General features: G+C 37.4%; 1 protein-coding gene across 2 annotated transcripts in view; it reads left to right on the top strand.

The window, feature by feature from the left end:
* The window catches only part of LOC138156595 (protein disulfide-isomerase A4-like), a 38,683-nt gene that overhangs the window by 11,128 nt on the left and 9,592 nt on the right, over positions 1–17,963 (top strand). For both annotated transcript variants that reach the window (XM_069081989.1, XM_069081981.1), the window contains exons 2-7: positions 3,183–3,360; positions 8,380–8,585; positions 10,562–10,700; positions 12,012–12,217; positions 12,427–12,585; positions 15,078–15,229. In XM_069081989.1, coding sequence (XP_068938090.1) covers positions 3,183–3,360; positions 8,380–8,585; positions 10,562–10,700; positions 12,012–12,217; positions 12,427–12,585; positions 15,078–15,229 — 1,040 coding nt within the window. The remainder of the gene's footprint in view (positions 1–3,182; positions 3,361–8,379; positions 8,586–10,561; positions 10,701–12,011; positions 12,218–12,426; positions 12,586–15,077; positions 15,230–17,963) is intronic.

Genomic DNA, 17,963 nt, shown 5'->3' with positions numbered 1-17,963 from the left:
GACAATGCTAATGAAATTAATTTTACAGGTTTAGTGCTGTGCCAGTCAAATCAAGGTGATACCTTATAAAGCTATACAAAATTATAAAAAAATTCATTTGAAGGAAAAAAATCTAAGATATCAAGGGAAAGAGTTATTAAGCACAGATAGTCAGTGAATTTATTTTAAATAACACTTTCATAAGTTGAAAAACTGTTCCTTCTGACAGTTATGTCACATTCTGGCCCCGAGGTTCTGTGAAGTCCTCCGATAATTTTGGAAGGAAATGTGTGGCTCCTCATAGGATGAAACTCGCAGAAATGAAATCTTATCTTCCCAAACATTCTTGTGGCAGATATTAGCAAGGATATCGCCTTTAATTCTTTTGATAACTCTGACTTCTGTATGTGGCTTATAAATGAAGGGAGGAAATGGCACTTCTAGATTTCAAATTGTAGTATAAAACAGTCATCAAAGTCATTTGGTACTGATTAAAAAAAAAAACTGGATCAGTAGAACAGACAAGGAGGAATCCAAAATAATTGAATTTTAAAGCTCAGGTTCAATAAACAAAAATGTGGATTTCACAGGAAAGTACTCAATGTCCATAGACAATTTCTGGGAACACTGGAAAATAATCTGGCAGAAGTTAGGTTTAGACCAATAATTTAGGCCATATACCAAAATTCAAAATGTATGTGTGACTAGAATGCTAAAGTTCTTACCATTTATTTAAAAACAAATTCAGGACCTGAAAAGAACCAAATCATTTGTTAACCTTTGACAACATCTTGAGGGCAGATTTTTAATCCATCCGGGAATGACAATGATTGAACAAGATAAATAATTTTGATTGCACAAAACCATAAAGCTTTTGCATGAATAAGATTAATGCAGCCTTATAAGATAAGAAGATATCTAGTCCTCTGGGAATCTTGTCAGAATCTTTGATAAGGATCTGGTCTTCCAGAGATACAGGGTGTCCCAAAAACCATTGTGCAGTTTCAAGCTTTCCTGTATTGACAGTTAACAGAAATATAAAATCCAAATCCATTCTCCTGTAGATAAAGCAGTCACAGAATACAGCTCTGTGACACATGTACTATGATTATCCACGTTTTACTAAAGAAGGTGGTGAAGATCTCAAGTGTCTTGCCTAGATTTACTAAGTGAATGTTAATATTTTGTATGTGAATAAAATCACATATAAACTTATAATTTGCTTTTTTTAATAAAGATGACTTTAAGTAAATTTTGACATATTAATATATGTTCTGTCAGTTTCTAGTTTTTTTCTCTGTGTACTTACACAGATTTTGCTATTATTTTCTTTTTTGTGTGTGAATTTATTGACTCCTAATAAGAAAGCTTCCTCTGCCAGTGTAGATTGTCACCTCTGTACTCTCTGTCCTTGAGAATTGTCAGGGACATTGAGAGGTTGAGTGACTTGCCCAGGACCATAAAGGGAATGTGTATCAAAGGTGAGACTTAAAGCCAGGTCTTCTGGCCAGTGTGGTGTCCATCTCTTTAGGCCAGTCTGCGTTGGTGTCTCTTAAGTTAGTTTTCCCCAGTGTGCTCCAAAGGTGTATCGTTTGAAGTTTGTATTGGATTTCGGAATACAGAAATAAGACACTTGATTTGAGAACATGTTGCTCTTTGGTACTGCATGTGGTATTCTTTGCTCTTCAGAGTATTCCTGTTAAAAACAAAAAACCAAAACAACCAAAAAACTAAACGTTGTCAAGTTTAATTTATAACAGTGTAAATTCAACCTGGTTTCATTTGTCTGTGGAGCCTAAGGTGTATTTGGAAGGATGGGTCCATTTAAGAATAATACCTAATGTTCTACTTTCTCAGCCTCTTGTTTGCTCTATATTTTTGCATTTTGCCTGAGCACAAATAGTCAATGCATTTATTTTAAATAACACTTCATAAGTTGAAAAACTGTTTCTTCTGACAGTTAATGGCACATTCTGGCCCAGAGGTTCTGTGAAGTCCACTGATAATTTTGGAAGGAATGTGTGGCTCCTAATAGGATGAAACTCACAGAAACAAAATCTTATCTTCCCAAACACTCTTGTGGCAGATATTAACAGGGATATCTCCTTTAATTCTTCTAATACCTCTGACTTCTTTATGTGGCTTTTAACTAACCTGGTAATGCTCTTACTTTTTAGGGTTCCTCATGCTTATGTAGCCCAGTTAATTTAAAGCAAATCAGAATTTTTGTCCTTTGTATACCCTTTTGTTATAACAAAAAGAGAATGCACTTTCATTAATATTTTTCAAGGGGAGGGGGTAGATAGTATGATGAAGTGTCTAGAAAGCAGACCTTGAAGCCAAGAAGATGTGGGTGAGCCTCTTAACTCTGTGTTAAACTGGGCAATGGGTGTTATCCCTATTTGACGGCTAAGGAACCTGAGCCTAAGGTTAAGTAACTTTCCCAAGGGCATGGCTGGATATGCTGAGTCCATAGTTAGGTAAAAACCAGGTTTTTCTGATTCCTGCACCCATGTACCTTCCACTCCTTCAATAGTGTTACTAATTCTCTCAGAAAAAAAAAAAAAACATTATTTGCTGATAGAACAAAAGTGAAGGCATGTGGGCCTGCAGTGGCCACCGAAATTAATTGGCTTTGCAGATTAATGATCAAGACTATAAAGATCACTGAGGTACCAAATTTAGGCATGCTTCTTTGAGTGAAAAAGTCTACATCTGAGCTCAAAGTTTTCCCTTAAAGATTTGTAAATCTCTTTTTTCCACTTGTTATGAGAAACAAAATCCAGTTTCTTAAATTTAAAAAAAAAATGCCTGAGGGGCAGCAAGGTGGCGCTGTGAATAGAGCACCAGCCCTGGAGTCAGGAGGACCTGAGTTCAAATGTGGCCTCAGACACTTGACACACTAGCCGTGTGGCTTTGGGCAAGTCACTTAACCCCAATTGCTCTCCAAAAAGCAAAAAAAAAAAAATGCCTGGATTAAAAAGCAGAGATTAAATGCTTGGTGTTGCCTTCTTTTTTCAGATTCTCCTGAAATTGAAACATAGTATATACACTTAATAAAAATGATTTTTTTTTTTGGTTCTCTTGTTGTTTTTCCTTAGAATCTGTTAGACTAGTGACTAGTGACTCTTTAAAATTGCTAATCTTTAAATTTGTAATATATTAGGTAATTTTCCTAAAATGTATGCGGTTTTATTTTCTAGGTTCTTTTATTAAAGATGATGCCATTGATGAAGAAGAGGAGGAGGAGGAAGATTATGATGAAGATGAAGATGATTCTGAAGTGAAAGAAGACAATGGGGTCCTAGTCCTGAATGACGACAACTTTGACACCTTTGTGGCTGACAAAGACACTGTATTGCTGGAATTCTATGCTCCGTGGTTAGTATACTTTGGCATTACATGAGTATACTGTATATACTGTAGCCTGTTGTCCAAGGATACACCTACCCAGTTTTGGAGGGTCATCACATTGGCTAAAGAGCTGTGAATTTTTTAGTCTTAACAACTCATGAATATCATTTCTTAAGTATCTTAGGTTGCATTTTATGTCTCTGGAAGGCTATAGATCACTTCATTATAGTATTTATTTTTAATTCTGCTAGCTCTAACAAGTTTCTTCTGTCCATTGTCCATACTTATTGACTTCAGACCTTATGTTTCTTTTCAGACTTACCAAGGTCTCTTGAGCCCTTTGGAGGAAAGTGTAAACATTTTTATTTAACCAACATTTTAAAATATTTTAATTTTATGCTGTGCTTTTCATGGAGCTCGGTGCTGTGAATACAGAGGTGAACAATGACATCATCCCTGCACTCAAGGAGTTTAAAGTCTGTTAGGAGTAGAGATATAGACTAATAAGTCTAATATAAATTAAAAGCAGCTTCATAGACACCACCTAACGCGCATGACTGATATATCAAAAGGAAATAAAATCTCTAGTTTGGAAGAGCAGGGAATTGGAGAAAGCTTTGTGGAAGAAGGGCCATGTAAGTTAGAGCTTGGAATAGATTTTAATAGAAAAAGATGTTGGGAAGCCTATTCTAAGATGCCTGAGGGTAGGACTAGATCAGGGAATCAGAGCAGTTTAGCTGGAGCATTAATGAGAAAGACATGTAGAATAAGCCTGGAAAAGAGGACTTAAGATGAACCATGTATTAATTACCTCCTGACAGAGAAGTAATAGATTTCAGATGCAGAATAAGATGTGCATTTTTGGACATGGGCAATATGGGAGTTTGTTTTTCTTAACTATACATTTATTAGAAGGGGATTTTCCCCCTTCTTTTTGCCCTTAAATTGGGTGTGTAGTTAGTGGGGAGGAGTAAGTAAATACTTGTTACTTAGGGAGTAAAACAGAAATAAACCTGGAAATATAAGGTGAAGCTGGATTGTAAATGCCAGACTAAATTAGGACATACATTTTATTCACTGGGCACTGAGAGGTCACTGAAAGTTTTTTCAGCAGAGTAGTTCAAATCCATGTAAACAATGGATTGAAGAAGGAAGGTGCTGGAGACTGAAGTAGGTCATTATGACAATTTAGGTGTGAAGTAAGAAAGCTATGAACCAGACTGGAAATTGAAAGGATGAGATTTTTTCTAGAGAGAAAATTAAAAGGACAAGAGATAGGTGTATGAGAAAGACTTTAAGCATTAGTATCTGTATTCTTCGCCCGGGTTGTCTTTTTTAAAAAATAAGCTAATTTATTTTTAGTTTTCAGCATTCACTTCCATAAGTTTTAAATTTTCTCCCTCTCCCCTCCCTCTTTCGAAGACAACTTGTAATCCTATATAGGCTCTACATATACATTCCTATTAAGCATTGGTCGTCTTATAACACAACAATATTTCCACACTATAATTTATTCTGCCACTTCCCAGTTCCTAGTCATGCATGTGGTTTTTTTCATATATGTAGAGCCTTTTCCCCTTTAGTAGCCTTAAAATATTTAGTCCCAGTAGTCAGTTCATTGTTAACAAGATTAATTAACTTTTTCTAGGTGGTTATCAAAAATTTCATTTTTTCTTGGAAATGTATTCAAGGCCATTTCTACTTTGGAAAATAAATATTGCCCTTGAATTTCTGTCAGTTCCATATAGATACTGAATGTCAAGTCTTTAATTACACATAATTTCCATCTAGATCTCCTTTTTTATTTTGGAAACATCGCTTTTTGTCATGCATAATCCTTTTATTTTGTCTAATCCAATCTATACATTTTCTAATAATTTACCCTACAGATAAAAATATTTCTCCTCTAAAGTGGAAATCAAGGCATATCAAAGCTGGAAGGGACCTTAGAGGGTGTCTAGCTGAGCCTATGACTGAGTGAGGGGGTAATTTCTGAGAGTCCCTCAGACCTACTTTGTGCCTCTGCCGCTTTCACCCGTGGATCTTAGCTTTGCCTTCTGAAGCCAGGCAATAGAAGTTTTTCTACATGACAGTCCTTCAGACACTTGGAAGACACATACCATGTCCTCCAGCCCTATTTGAGATTTTTCTTTTCCAGGCTAAATCCCCCCAGTGCCTTCATATGACTTTCATAGGACAAATCCTGTCTAGTCACCCTCCTCTGGATACTCTCCAACTTGTTGCCATCCCTAAAGTGTGACATTCAGAACTGAGTACTGTCCTCTAGGTCGGTGGTATGGAGGTCACCAGATGAGGGCCCACATATTGATTTAGAAAATCACATAGTATTATTTATTGTATTTTTATTTATTGAGTTAAATATTTCCCAATTCTATTTTAATCTGGTTCAGCCTGCAGTGTTTGATTCCTGCTCTACAGGTCTAGGATGGCATATAGTGGAACAGCTCTTCCCTAGTCATGGATATGATCCCTTGCTTAATGCAACCCAAGATTTCCTTAGCCTTCTTAGTTCTTATTTCACTACAGCTCATTGATCTCACAGGCCAGTAAAACTCTCAGATCTTTAATCAAGAAGCTATTTCCAATTCAAAACACATGACTTGAAAGTTGTCCCATATAAAACACCCATGTGCACATTAGTCCTTTCTTTTATATTTATGAAGTTGATTTCTTTCTTTTTTTTTTTTTTGCGCTTTTTGGAGGGCAATTGGGGTTAAGCAACTTGCCTAAGGTCACACGGCTAGTTTATTTATTTATTTTAAATTTTTGGAGGGGGGAAGGCAAGGTAATTGGGGTTAAATGACTTGCCCAAGGTCACACAGCTAGTGAGTGTGTCAAGTGTCTGAGGCCGGATTTGAACTCAGGTCCTCCTGACTCCAGGGCCAGGGCTCTATTCACTGTGCCACCTAGCTGCCCCCCGAAGTTGATTTCTTTTAAAAATCTTAGTAAGACATTACATATGTCCCTATTGCATTTCATCTTATTAGATTTGGTTCAGGGTTCTAACTTGTCAGCTGTCATCCAGTGTGTAGCTGTCCTTTTCTCAGCTTTGTGTCATTGGGATGTTTGATAAGCTTGCCAACTTTTCCTTTATCCAAGTCATCAATAAAAATATTAGCAGCACAGGGCCAAAAGCATAGAACTTTAAAATATTTCATTAGAGGTCAACTTTCTGGTTGACATCAAAAAAATTAATGTTTACCCTTTGCTTTAGCTAAAACCAAAAAGTAAGTATCATATGCATATTGCTTTAGAGTCTTTCCCAATAAAAATGGGGATAAAGCAAGTGTGCTCACTCTGCCACTGTTATTTGATATAGTTCTAGAAATGCTAGCAATAGCAAATAAGATGAGAAAGAAATTTAAGTAAAGATAAAGAGGCAATAAAATTTGCTGATGCTGTAATGTAATGTAAAAGAAAATTCTAGGGAATAAGCAAAGATGCTAATTGAGACAATAGATTCAGCTGAATTGCAGGCTACAAAATAAACCATCAAAAATTAAGAATATTTCTGTATAATAACAAAATCCAAGAGAACCTACTAATAGAAAGGTGAATATCATTCCAAATTCTTGGCATCTGATGATTTAACCTAAAACTCATCTTTTTCATAAGACTTAACATAAGAAACTTTGTCAAATCCTTTATCAAAATCTAGATAAGCAATATAGCCTTTACTTGACCTGCCGAAGTAGTGTAACCCTATCACAAAAGAAAAAGATATTTATTATTGATGAAGCCACACTGGCACTTTGTGATCACTGCTTCTTTTGCTTACTAACCCTGTATTTAATGGTATGTTTTAGATGAGTTAGATTTTATTAGGATACATTCAACATAATTTAATTTTTTTAAATGTTCTTGGTCCTTTTGGAAAGGAAGAGAGTTCTGGTAGAACCTGGCAAGCAGTGATACCTTGTATAGGTTCTGTAGAGGTGAAGTTATATTGAAGTGCAGTTATTAGAATATTTTTCCATTCAAGTTGATTGTACTCTTCCTTCCCCCTCTTTGCAGTGTGAAATCTATCCACAGACTTGGTTAAAACTACAGGCCCAAAGCCTCTTTTATCCCCTAGACTTCACATAAATTTAATTTTGCTATTCTATAATACTTATGTAATATTGTATGTTTAGTTAACTGTTGAGATGTTAACCTTTACCATGTCTTAAATTCTTTGACAGGTTTTTAATCTGTAGTCCATGAACTTGTTTTTTTTAATATTTTGATAGCTATTTGAACATAATTGCTGTCCTTTTTAGTCCAGTGTACTTGTTTTTATGCATAGAAAAACATTATTCTGAGTTGGCGTGCATAAGTTTCGCCAGACAAGCCAAGGGGCCCACAACCTTAAAAAAAAGGTTGCTCTATGAGAACAGAGACTTTATTTGCTCTAAACTTAATATCTCAAAATTCCTAATATGGTGGTGTCTCCACAGAAGGGACTTGTTAAATATTCCTTTTTTTCTTTTTTTTGGAGGGGGGAAGGTAGGGCAGTTGGGATTAAGTGACTTGCTCAAGGTCACACAGCTAGTTTTTGTGTTAAGTGTCTGAGGCTAGATTTGAACTCAGGTCCTCCTGACTCCAGGGCTGGTGCTCTATACACTGAGCCATCTAGCTGCCCCCTTGTTAAATATTCTTGACTGTTCAGTCAATAAACAGTGAAAACTGTTGGCTAGCGTAGGGACCATCTAATCCATTTTCTTCCTTACGCCTTCTGAACCTCCTGCTTGGGAAGCACTGGGGAAGGAGACTACCATGCGTTCAAACTGTGTTCCTCTCCCTTCTTTCCTGTATTTTTTTTAAACTGCTTTTATAGTTCAGTTAATTTTCTCTCAGGGTCACACAGAAAGAACTTCTGCAACCTTGAAAATCCTTCTTGCCCAGTTTGTGAATCAAAAAAGAGTTGAGATTCCTGACTTAATTGCAATTATAGTATTAAAGATCTTACTTTTGTAGGTTTTTTTATTTGATGAAATCTTTAAATTTATATATTTTTTTTCATTCCCCCCAAATCTTATCTCCCAGGTGCGGTCACTGTAAGCAGTTTGCTCCAGTATATGAAAAAATAGCTAAGACCCTTCAAGAAAATGACCCTCCTATCCCTGTTGCCAAAATTGATGCAACAGCAGCATCTACATTAGCAAGCCGGTATGATGTGGGAGGCTATCCCACCATCAAAATCCTGAAGAAGGGGCAGGCAGTGGACTATGATGGCCCAAGAACAGAAGATGGTAAGCTGCTCATTTGGTTTGCTTAGAGCCTAAGTCCGTGACCTTGCTCATAGATGGGTGCTCTGAGATGTTTGGCTGAGTGCTAGAGAGAAGCCATTTTAGGGATCTAGAGCCACAGGCTGCCCCTTCTCTCTCTTTTTTTTTTTTTTTGAGGGGGGAAGGAAGGGCAGTTGGGGTTAAGTGACTTGCCCAAGGTCACAAGGCTAGTAAGTGTTAAGTGTCTGAGGCTGAATTTGAACTCAGGTCCTCCCAACTCCAGGGCTGGTGCTCTATTCACTGTGCCGCCTAGCCACCCCCTCCTCCTTCCCTTTCAAGGGTCTTTTAGTTGACCTAGAACTATATGTTATCTTAGGAATCTTTGTTTCTCTTTTTTAATAACCCAAGTTTGTATAGTGCTTTTAAAGCAATGTAGTCAAAAGCAAACAGATCCCTAATGGCTGCATATTGACTTAGAAAACCACAAATTGGGGCAGCTAGGCAGTGAATAGAGCACTGGCCCTGGAGTCAGGAGGACCTGAGTTCAGATCCAGCCTCAGACACTTGACACATTTACTAGCTGTGTGACTTCAGGCAGGTCACAACCCCAATTGCCCTTAAAAAGAAAGAAAGAAAGAAAACCACAAATTAACTTATTTTTTTAATTGTGTAAAGTTGTAAAAAAAAAACATTGTAATAAAACTATTGTAAAAGTTATATAAAACAGTACCTATGTTTTTGTTTATTCTGTTAAACATTTCACACTTTTATTTTAATCTGTTTGAGCTTCACAAGGCAGTTTTTCTGGGAAGAGTTTGACACCTCAGCTATAAAGTATACAAAATGTTTCCCTCATAATTTTCTAAAGTGGCTGAGGCCACTGACCTATTCACATTTGGGACTGGAATTCAGATCTTTAGATTCATTCTTACTCTTTTTTCATCTTTTGGATTTGTGAAAACTGAAGCCTAGAAGATGAATAGTGAGTGGAACCCCTCAGCCTAAGAACTGATGTGGGCCAAAATTGTGGCATCTCTCTCCTTACACAAGGAGGTAGAATTGAGGTTGTGTCCACCAGTATGTGTAATAATAATAGCTAATATTTATCAGTCTTTAAGTTTACAAAGTGCTTTACATACTTTAATTCATTTGGTCCCCACAACAGCCCTGAAAAGTAAGTACTGTTATTCCCTTTTTACAAGTTGAGCAAACTGAGTCTGATAGAGAAGTTAAATAAATGTCCAAAGTAGGATTTGAATTAATCTTCCTTATTCCAAGTCCTACATTATCTGTTAGGTCACCCATCTAGTCACATCTCAAAGAATAAGACAATGTATTCCTTGAAACAGCTGTGTGGAAGTCCAGACTTTCATTTATATATTCCTTTATGCCACATGGCATCAAACTTGGGAGGGAGCTTATCAGAAGCAGAACCAGATTTCCTGGTTCTTTGTTGTATAATCATCCATTTAAAAAGTCCGTATGAGAAATGTGAAGAAAAAAAGATTTAAGAAATATGGCTGTATGATATCTCTGGGCCTAAGGGAATGTGGTTAAATTCCTCCTGGGGCCATGTAAGCAGGTGATTTAAGGGTCATTTAGGGGCAATTAACAGAACCCAAGGGACATGACGCTCTTGGCTAAAAGCTTTGATTGGCTAAAGTAAATAAGGTGTGGAAGTTAGTAGTCAGATCTGAGGCTGAGGGTAGGAAAAGTAGTCAGTAGTGGAAGCAGTACAAAGCCAGGGAATTTAAAGACAACACATTGAGAAGGGATTTGTCTCATTCCTTTGGCCCCCTCACATAGCCATTTTCTAAGGCAGATATTTCTGTTATATCTGGCCTTAGGTTTGCCATCTCCTAGTCCCATTTTTTGGTCCTTTTCAGAAGGTTCTAAGACTCCTGTGACATGGAACCTATTTATTCTCCTCAAAGGGATTCTTCAGTGGTGTCAAAGAAAGTAACTGAGAAATTTAATCATTCTCATCTGGATTCTTTCAGACATTGTTGCTAAAGTCAAAGAGGTTTCTCAACCCAGCTGGACTCCTCCACCTGAAGTCACCCTGGTGCTTACTAAAGATAACTTCGATGAAGTAGTGAATGATGCAGATATCATCTTGGTGGAGTTCTATGCTCCTTGGTAAGATGAACATCACCTTGGTAACTTGGGACTGGTTTGCTGTTAAATAATTATTAAGTACCCTCACCTTGCCTAGACCCGAGTTAGATACAGTGGGGATGAAGTTCTGAAAGAAAGTGTAGCTCACAGATTCATTGGGAAAAGAAGATGCACAATAATGAGGAAAAAAAATAAATGAACAAAGCAGTATAAATATTGGTAAAAATCGGAGGAGGTGGTTATTGTAAAGTTGGTGTAGGAATGGTGAGCATCAGCTAAGTCTTAGAATAAATTTACAGTTTGGAGTTAATTGTAATCTTTCTTTTTTTAATATAGTAGGCTCTCTCCTTTGAAAATTCTTATTGATAGTATAAATTAATATTATAAACCAGATAACCAGAGAATGTTTTAAGTACTTCAGAGAATTAATGCCTATTTGCATGCAAACATTTTGCTACCCCACTGATTTGAGGAATAAATCTTCTGGTCATGACCTCTTCTAGGCAACAAGCATTGCTTAATGTACGCAATAGAAACTAATGAAACTTATCTTTTGTTTAAAAAAAAAAACTCTGTAAGGTTTTCTGCTAATTCAGAATGTCTTCAACTAATCAATTGGTAATGTTTTTATCATACATTAATTCTTATATATAAAGCAACATGATTATATACAGCAGCCTTAAATATAGGTACATCAGGCATCTCTGATGACCAGTAAATTTTTTTTTTGGACCAGATTCATGATTTCATTGGACTAGGAAGATCTTGATGAGGAAGTTTCTTTTGATGCAGCTGGGCAGCTGTAAAGATGAATGGATAATCTCTAGAGACTCAGTTACTTTAGGTACAGACTAGGTTCAGTGACTTCCAGGATCACACAACCAATATGTGTAAGAGCAAAAAAATGCCTATTCTTAATTGTAGTTGATTAAGATAAATTCAGTATCCATTATTTCCTTGAATAATTAGGTCTTGATGCATTGATCTGAATTGCTAGGTAAAGGAGTCAGATCTTCTCTTTGGGAAAACAGTCAGAACTTCACATGTTAAAGAAATACAAATTATCTTCATTTTCCCACCTGCCTTAACAATGCAGTGCTGAATGTTTAATTCAGTTTGACTTTAAGGGTAGCAGTCAGGATAAATCCTAAACAGCATAGGTGCTGTGAATGAAGGATTAGTTTTCTCATGCAATGAGTTAGCTTAATTTTTAAGGTTTTTGGTGAGGATTCCTTTCCTGATATAGGGTGTCTCTGAAGTCCCTTCTGAAATTCTCTGATTCTGTACATCCTTGTTGTTGTTTACTTGAAAAATATGCTTCTCTTTTGACAGGTGTGGACACTGCAAGAAACTTGCTCCAGAGTATGAGAAAGCTGCAAAAGAACTCAATAAGCGTTCTCCACCCATTCCCTTGGCTAAAATAGATGCCATTGAAGAAAGTGACCTGGCCAAGAGGTTCGATGTCACTGGATACCCAACTCTGAAGATCTTTCGCAAGGGGAAAGCTTTTGATTACAATGGCCCACGAGAAAAATATGGTATTGGCCTTTTTGCTAAGATTATGCTGGAGGGGAATAGCACCATGATTTGGGAGTTGTCAGCAAGAGAAATAGGAGTAAAAACCTGCTTCTAAGATACACTTGAAGCAGGGATTGGCCTGTACAGAGGCTGAATCTGTCAGTCTGGAAAGCAATAGTTGATCTGTTTGAGCTGAGTTACTCTTCTTAGACCTATTCTTTGGTTCTAGGTATTGTGGACTACATGATTGAACAGTCTGAACCTCCATCCAAAGAAATTCTGGCTGTGAAACAAGTCCAGGAATTCCTGAAAGATGGAAATGATGTCATTATCATTGGCATCTTCAACAGTGCTGACGACCAAGCTTACCAGCTCTATCAGGAAACTGGTAAGTTGTGTTTCCATGAATGAGTGAGTGAGAAAGAGAATGACAAGTATAGTGCTCTGGGGTTTGCTGCCCTAGGGCATTTGTCCAAATTAATTATGTTTTCCCCCCCTTAAACCTTAGAATTCCTTTATCTGGTCCTTTGAGTTTGAACAAATGCTTTCCCCCACAAAAGCCCTGTGAGGTAAGAAATACAGATCTCTTAGAAAATGATCGAAGCCATCCTACTTTTATAATGAAATGGTCCCCAGAAATAAAGTGACTTTTCTAAGTGTAAGCAGGTACAAAGTCATAGGGTAGGAATTTGAACGGAGATCATATAATTCCAAATTCATTGTTATTTCCATTATGTCAGACCCATTTGAATCAAATCACTATCACTTTTTTTGTTGTCGATTTAAAATACTGCACCATAAGAAGTCAATGAGAACCCTAAGCACAGTTTTGTCAGGGTGATGTCCCATGTCAATTTTGTTCCCCCTCTTGATGTTTCCTCTTTAACCCTTGTGTGCCCAGAATCGTCCTGGCTCTGCGACTGATGCCCTGACTGCAATGCCTTCTTCAGGCCTGCTTTCCCTGTTCCCATGATTAGGATTTCTTAGTGTACCTTCTCTTAAATTCCTATTCCTTCAGTACATTTCAGATTCTTAAAAAAAAACAGTCTGAGATGATTTACATTTCAGATGCTTAAAAAAAAACTGAGATAATTCACAAAGGTGTGACTAGTGTTTCTCCTCTCCTTTAAGCATCCACTGTTGTTTTTGCAATAATGATAGAAAATTCTGTTCATGTATGCTTAGAACTCAGATTGGTTCTTGTCACAACCTGAAAAGAAAATCAGATTTGATCTTAACCCTGAAAGAACCAGTAATTAAAAATCTAAAGAAAGAAACACAGTATTTTTATTTGGGGGAAGGAACTATCCAGACATAGGATTTTGTCAGTTCCTCTTTTCCAATTTAGATTCTTAGTTGTGCTGGGGCCACTGAGGGATTAAGTCATGCACTTGTGGTGATATATGGCTAGTAGGGTGTGTAGGTGAGATTTGTACCCAAGAGGTCCCAGCTTTAAGTCCAGCTCTGTCTTCTATCCCAAACTGCTTTTCAGAAGACTCATGGTGCTAACAAAAGAACAGATAGGTTGGCAGGTAAATTTATAGACAATTATAATTAATTGTGTTTAACTTGAGTTATACATGAGTTATTTGTGTTCCAAGTAGGGCTGTGAGTGGCAGCTGATACATACTGCTTACTCCCAGGAAGCCATTCTTTGTGCTTAAAGGGGAGAGGGACAGGTTTGGGCAGAAGGAAACACAGAAAGTGCCAAAAATGTGTACCTATTTAAAGACTTGAAGGTCAAGAGGAGAGCAACATAAATGTGTAGGTGAAGGAGATCTGTGTTAACAAACAGCCAGGGATGAGATCTTTGAGGTAGCTCTGCACCTCAGATTATAGCAAGTAATATTAAAATAATTGGAGGTATCTGGAGATGTGGTACATTTAATTTCCTGCTAATTCAGATATCCATTTAACTTTTTACAAAAATGTGTAAGAGCTACCAGTTATAGAGTGCCTCAAGTTTTGCAAAGCACTCTTATCTCATTTGATTTTCATAGTAACCTTGTGGGGTACGGGCTGCTATTATCCCTATTTTACAGATGAAGAAACTGAGGCTGAGAATGCTTAGCCCAGAGTCACACAGCTAGAAAGGACCCAAGGCAGGATTTTAACTGCTTGTTCCTCCTGTGCTGCCCATTTAACTTCTTGTAAAGCCTGTATATGGAAGAACTAAGTTAATACAAATATTTGCCACCAAGTTTATAGAGATCTGGTAGAGTCATATTAAAGTGAACTTCTCTGATTACTCTTCCCTGGTCTGGGCTCTGTCAGGTTATGATAGGGTTTCATTACTGGGAAGGCCTCTTTAGAATAAAAAGTATATATATATGAATGGAATAGAAGTCTAAACTGTGCTTTGAAAAAAGGTTCCCCACCATCACAAGAGAGATGACTCAAAGCCAGAATTTGTAGGCTTAACAACAGAACAGATATCAAATACAGCTTTTATTTCATTTTACATAACAGAGGGACAAGTTGCTTGTAAATTACTTCCCATCCACTTGCTTTCTTATTTATTTCCATTTACCATTGATTGTTGGTAATAGCTAATACTTTTTCTTTTTTTGGCTTTTTGGAGGGGGAGGGCGGTAGGGCAATTGGGGTTAAGTGACTCGCCCAAGGTCACGTGGTTAGTTTTGTGTTAAGTGTCTGAGGCTGGATTTGAACTCAGGTACTCCTAACTCCAGGGCTGGTGCTCTATTTACTGCACCACCTAGCCGCCCCATAGCTAATACTTTTTAAGTTTAAGTTTCTCTTTTGTGGGAAAGATTCTCTTATGTTTTACAAGTTCCAATACTTAGGGTCTAAATAGTTTGGTTGACTTTAGTAATACATTTCAGAGATTCTTACTTGTCCCCTTCTTCCTTCATTTCCCAGCGAACAACATGAGGGAAGATTACAAATTTCACCATACTTTCAACAATGAAGTTGCAAAATTCCTGAAAGTCTCTTCTGGAAAGTTGGTTGTGATGCAGCCAGAAAAATTTCATTCTAAGTATGAACAAAAAATCAGTGTTTTAGACATTAAGGTGAGTGATATTTCCTAGGCATCTGATGGAATTGAAAATTCATTCATTGTTGAGTAAAACACCGATTATTGGGCAGTTCACTTTAATGGTCTGGCTTTTTTCTGTTTAAAACATTTCTTTCCCTGGCATGACATCAGAACCACATTTACTAGTCTGTGTTCCAGCAGTAAAAGCCAAAACTCAAAAATATCCTTGATTTCAGAATTGCTTGAGCTAATAAAACACAAACATTGCCTATCAATTAATTTTTATTGTTTACTGGAAGACTTGGTGTTAGGTTATTGATCTGAATTGTGTGCGTACGTGTTGAGTCTCTGGCTTCCTCTGGCGGAATGACAAAATCCCAGAGGGTGTGTCAGGCACCCCAGGGTAGCTGGCAAGACTACAGCTAAGCCAGCCAAAATTAATAATTATCTTTTCCTGCCCTTCACACTAGTAGGGGAAAGTGTTGCCTTCTGTCACCCATTCTGCTGTGACATTTCTTAGGTTTTTTTTTTTATTTAACTGTGAGGAATTTTTTTTCCTAGCTTAAAACTCAAATACCATGCTGCACTTTGCTAGCGATAACTCATATTTTTGCGGTACTGTACTATATAAAGTACTTTCCTCGTGTAGGTAGTTCTCTGTACACGTCAGTGTCGATAATCCCTCCACTTGGGTCGCTCACAGTCCTACCATCTCCTAAATAGATAAAGTCTGGTGCCAGTCTTGCGGTGAGTGTCTTCACTTTGAGAGAAGCCAGTCTTCACCTAGCCTACTCAGAGTCTGCTGGAATAGCCTTTAAAAACCCAGGGTCATCTCCTTGCTGTAACTAGGCATGTGAGGAAGACTTGAATGGAGGTGGAATGGCACAAGGCCAAATAGAGTCATTGTATTTTGTGTGCTAAGAGGCCTTTCTATATATCATCCAGTAGGTGAAGGTAAGTGAATTGTCTTCTAATTGAACTTTTTCTCACTATTGACTTACCTGTTTTTGAATGAAACACAAGTTAGGAATCTCTTCTAAATCTAGAGTGGCATTGTGACCTTGAAGCTTCAAATGAATCCTCCTTCGGATACTTATTAGCTGTGTAATCATGATTCCTTCTGGTAAAATTATGGGAGGATGTGGGCAGAGGTTTAGTAGGATGACGGTTATGATCTGCTTTGTTGGAGGGAACTTCTGAAGAAGGTCACAGATTCGTCTGAGTACCTACCTCACAGGCTCAAGTGAGATAATGTATATATAAAAAAAACTTTGTTTTTCAGTCATTTTTAGTTGTGTCTGAGTCTTTGTGACCCCATTTGGGGTTTTCTTGGCTGAGGAACTGGAGGGGTTTGCCATTTCCTTCCCCAGCTCATTTTACAGATGAGGTAACTGAGGCAAACAGGGTTAAGTGACTTGGCCTGGGTCACACAGCTAGTAAATGTCTGAGGCTGGATTTGGATTTGGGTCTTCCTGACTCTAGGCCTGTTGCTCTAACATTCACTGTACCACCTTGCTGCCCATATAAAAAGCCATTAGCAAATCTCAAGCTCTGTGTAAATGTTAGTTCTTATTATCTTATTTATCCCACAGTTTTCCATGGGGTTCAAATAGAAACTGGACAAGTCACTATCCTGCTATTCTCTAGATTCAGTATTCTACAGATAATTACATAGGTCGATTAAATTGATACTTTTGATAGTTGAATAAGCATATTAGGATATAAACTCATTCTTAAAGGCTCATTTAAAAGCATCTATATTAAAATTCTAATGCCAGATGTGACAACAAGGTTGGTAGGTCCCCAATCCTGTTCCCATGTTATTTTCCTATCTTTGTCCAGGTCTTTCTACTTAGATCTTAGAGACTATGAGCATTTGGGGTAGTGACATCTATTAAAAACATTGTTCTTGAATTTTTCTGAATCATTGGGTCATTATGGGCTACATTTCTTCCATAATGGTCCAGTTCCAATACAATTTATTGATTAAGTTCTCTGGGATATTTTGACATCTGTATTTGTTACCTTTCAGTGATGAAAGATGGCCAAAATTAGCCATCAGGTGATGCCTTGCTAAGTATTTGGTAGGTACTAAATTTTTATAGCCTGAATTAGTAGATAATCTTCATTGCTCATTTTTCAGGATAAACTTTCTGTAGTTTTTGGCAGCAGTGACCTGGTGCCAAATTCCAATGAAAATTTTCCCCTTTTCCACAAACAACTCCTTTGACTCAGCCATTTTTTCCCTACATTTCTTTAAAAGTATATTGTTACACCTGGCTGTGTAACCTTGAGCAAGTTACTTAACCACGATTGCTTAGGGGCGGCCAGGTGGCTCAGCGAGTAAGAGCACCGGCTCCAGTGTCAGGATGACCTGGATCAAATCCGGGCTCAGATACTCAGCACCACACCCAGAAATAATAACTGGCCGTGTAACCTTGAGCAAGTTACTTAACCCCAATTGCTTAAAAAATAAATAAATAAATAAATAAAAGTATATTGTTGACCAACTTCTTTAATAGCATCATCATCCATGGAGGACATCCATTCCATTCTTGATTTTATTGCATTTGATAAGTCCAATAGCACATACCTCTTAGCAGCCTTGACATTTGCTCCATGAAGTGATGTCTACTTACTCCAAAAGTATTTCTTTACATTTTTTTTTGCCTTTTTTTTTGGAGGGGGCAATACAGGACAATTGGGGTTAAGTGACTTGCCCCAGGTCACGCGGCTAGTAAGTGTTAAGTGTCTGAGGTCAGATTTGA

The sequence above is a fragment of the Petaurus breviceps genome, unplaced genomic scaffold (genome assembly GCF_028583685.1).
Source record: "Petaurus breviceps papuanus isolate PSGF00001 unplaced genomic scaffold, PetGlider_PUasm1.0 110, whole genome shotgun sequence".
NCBI lineage: Eukaryota > Metazoa > Chordata > Mammalia > Diprotodontia > Petauridae > Petaurus > Petaurus breviceps.
The sequence above is the reverse complement of the archived record's forward strand: the minus strand, read 5'-3'. Positions and strand labels throughout refer to the sequence as shown.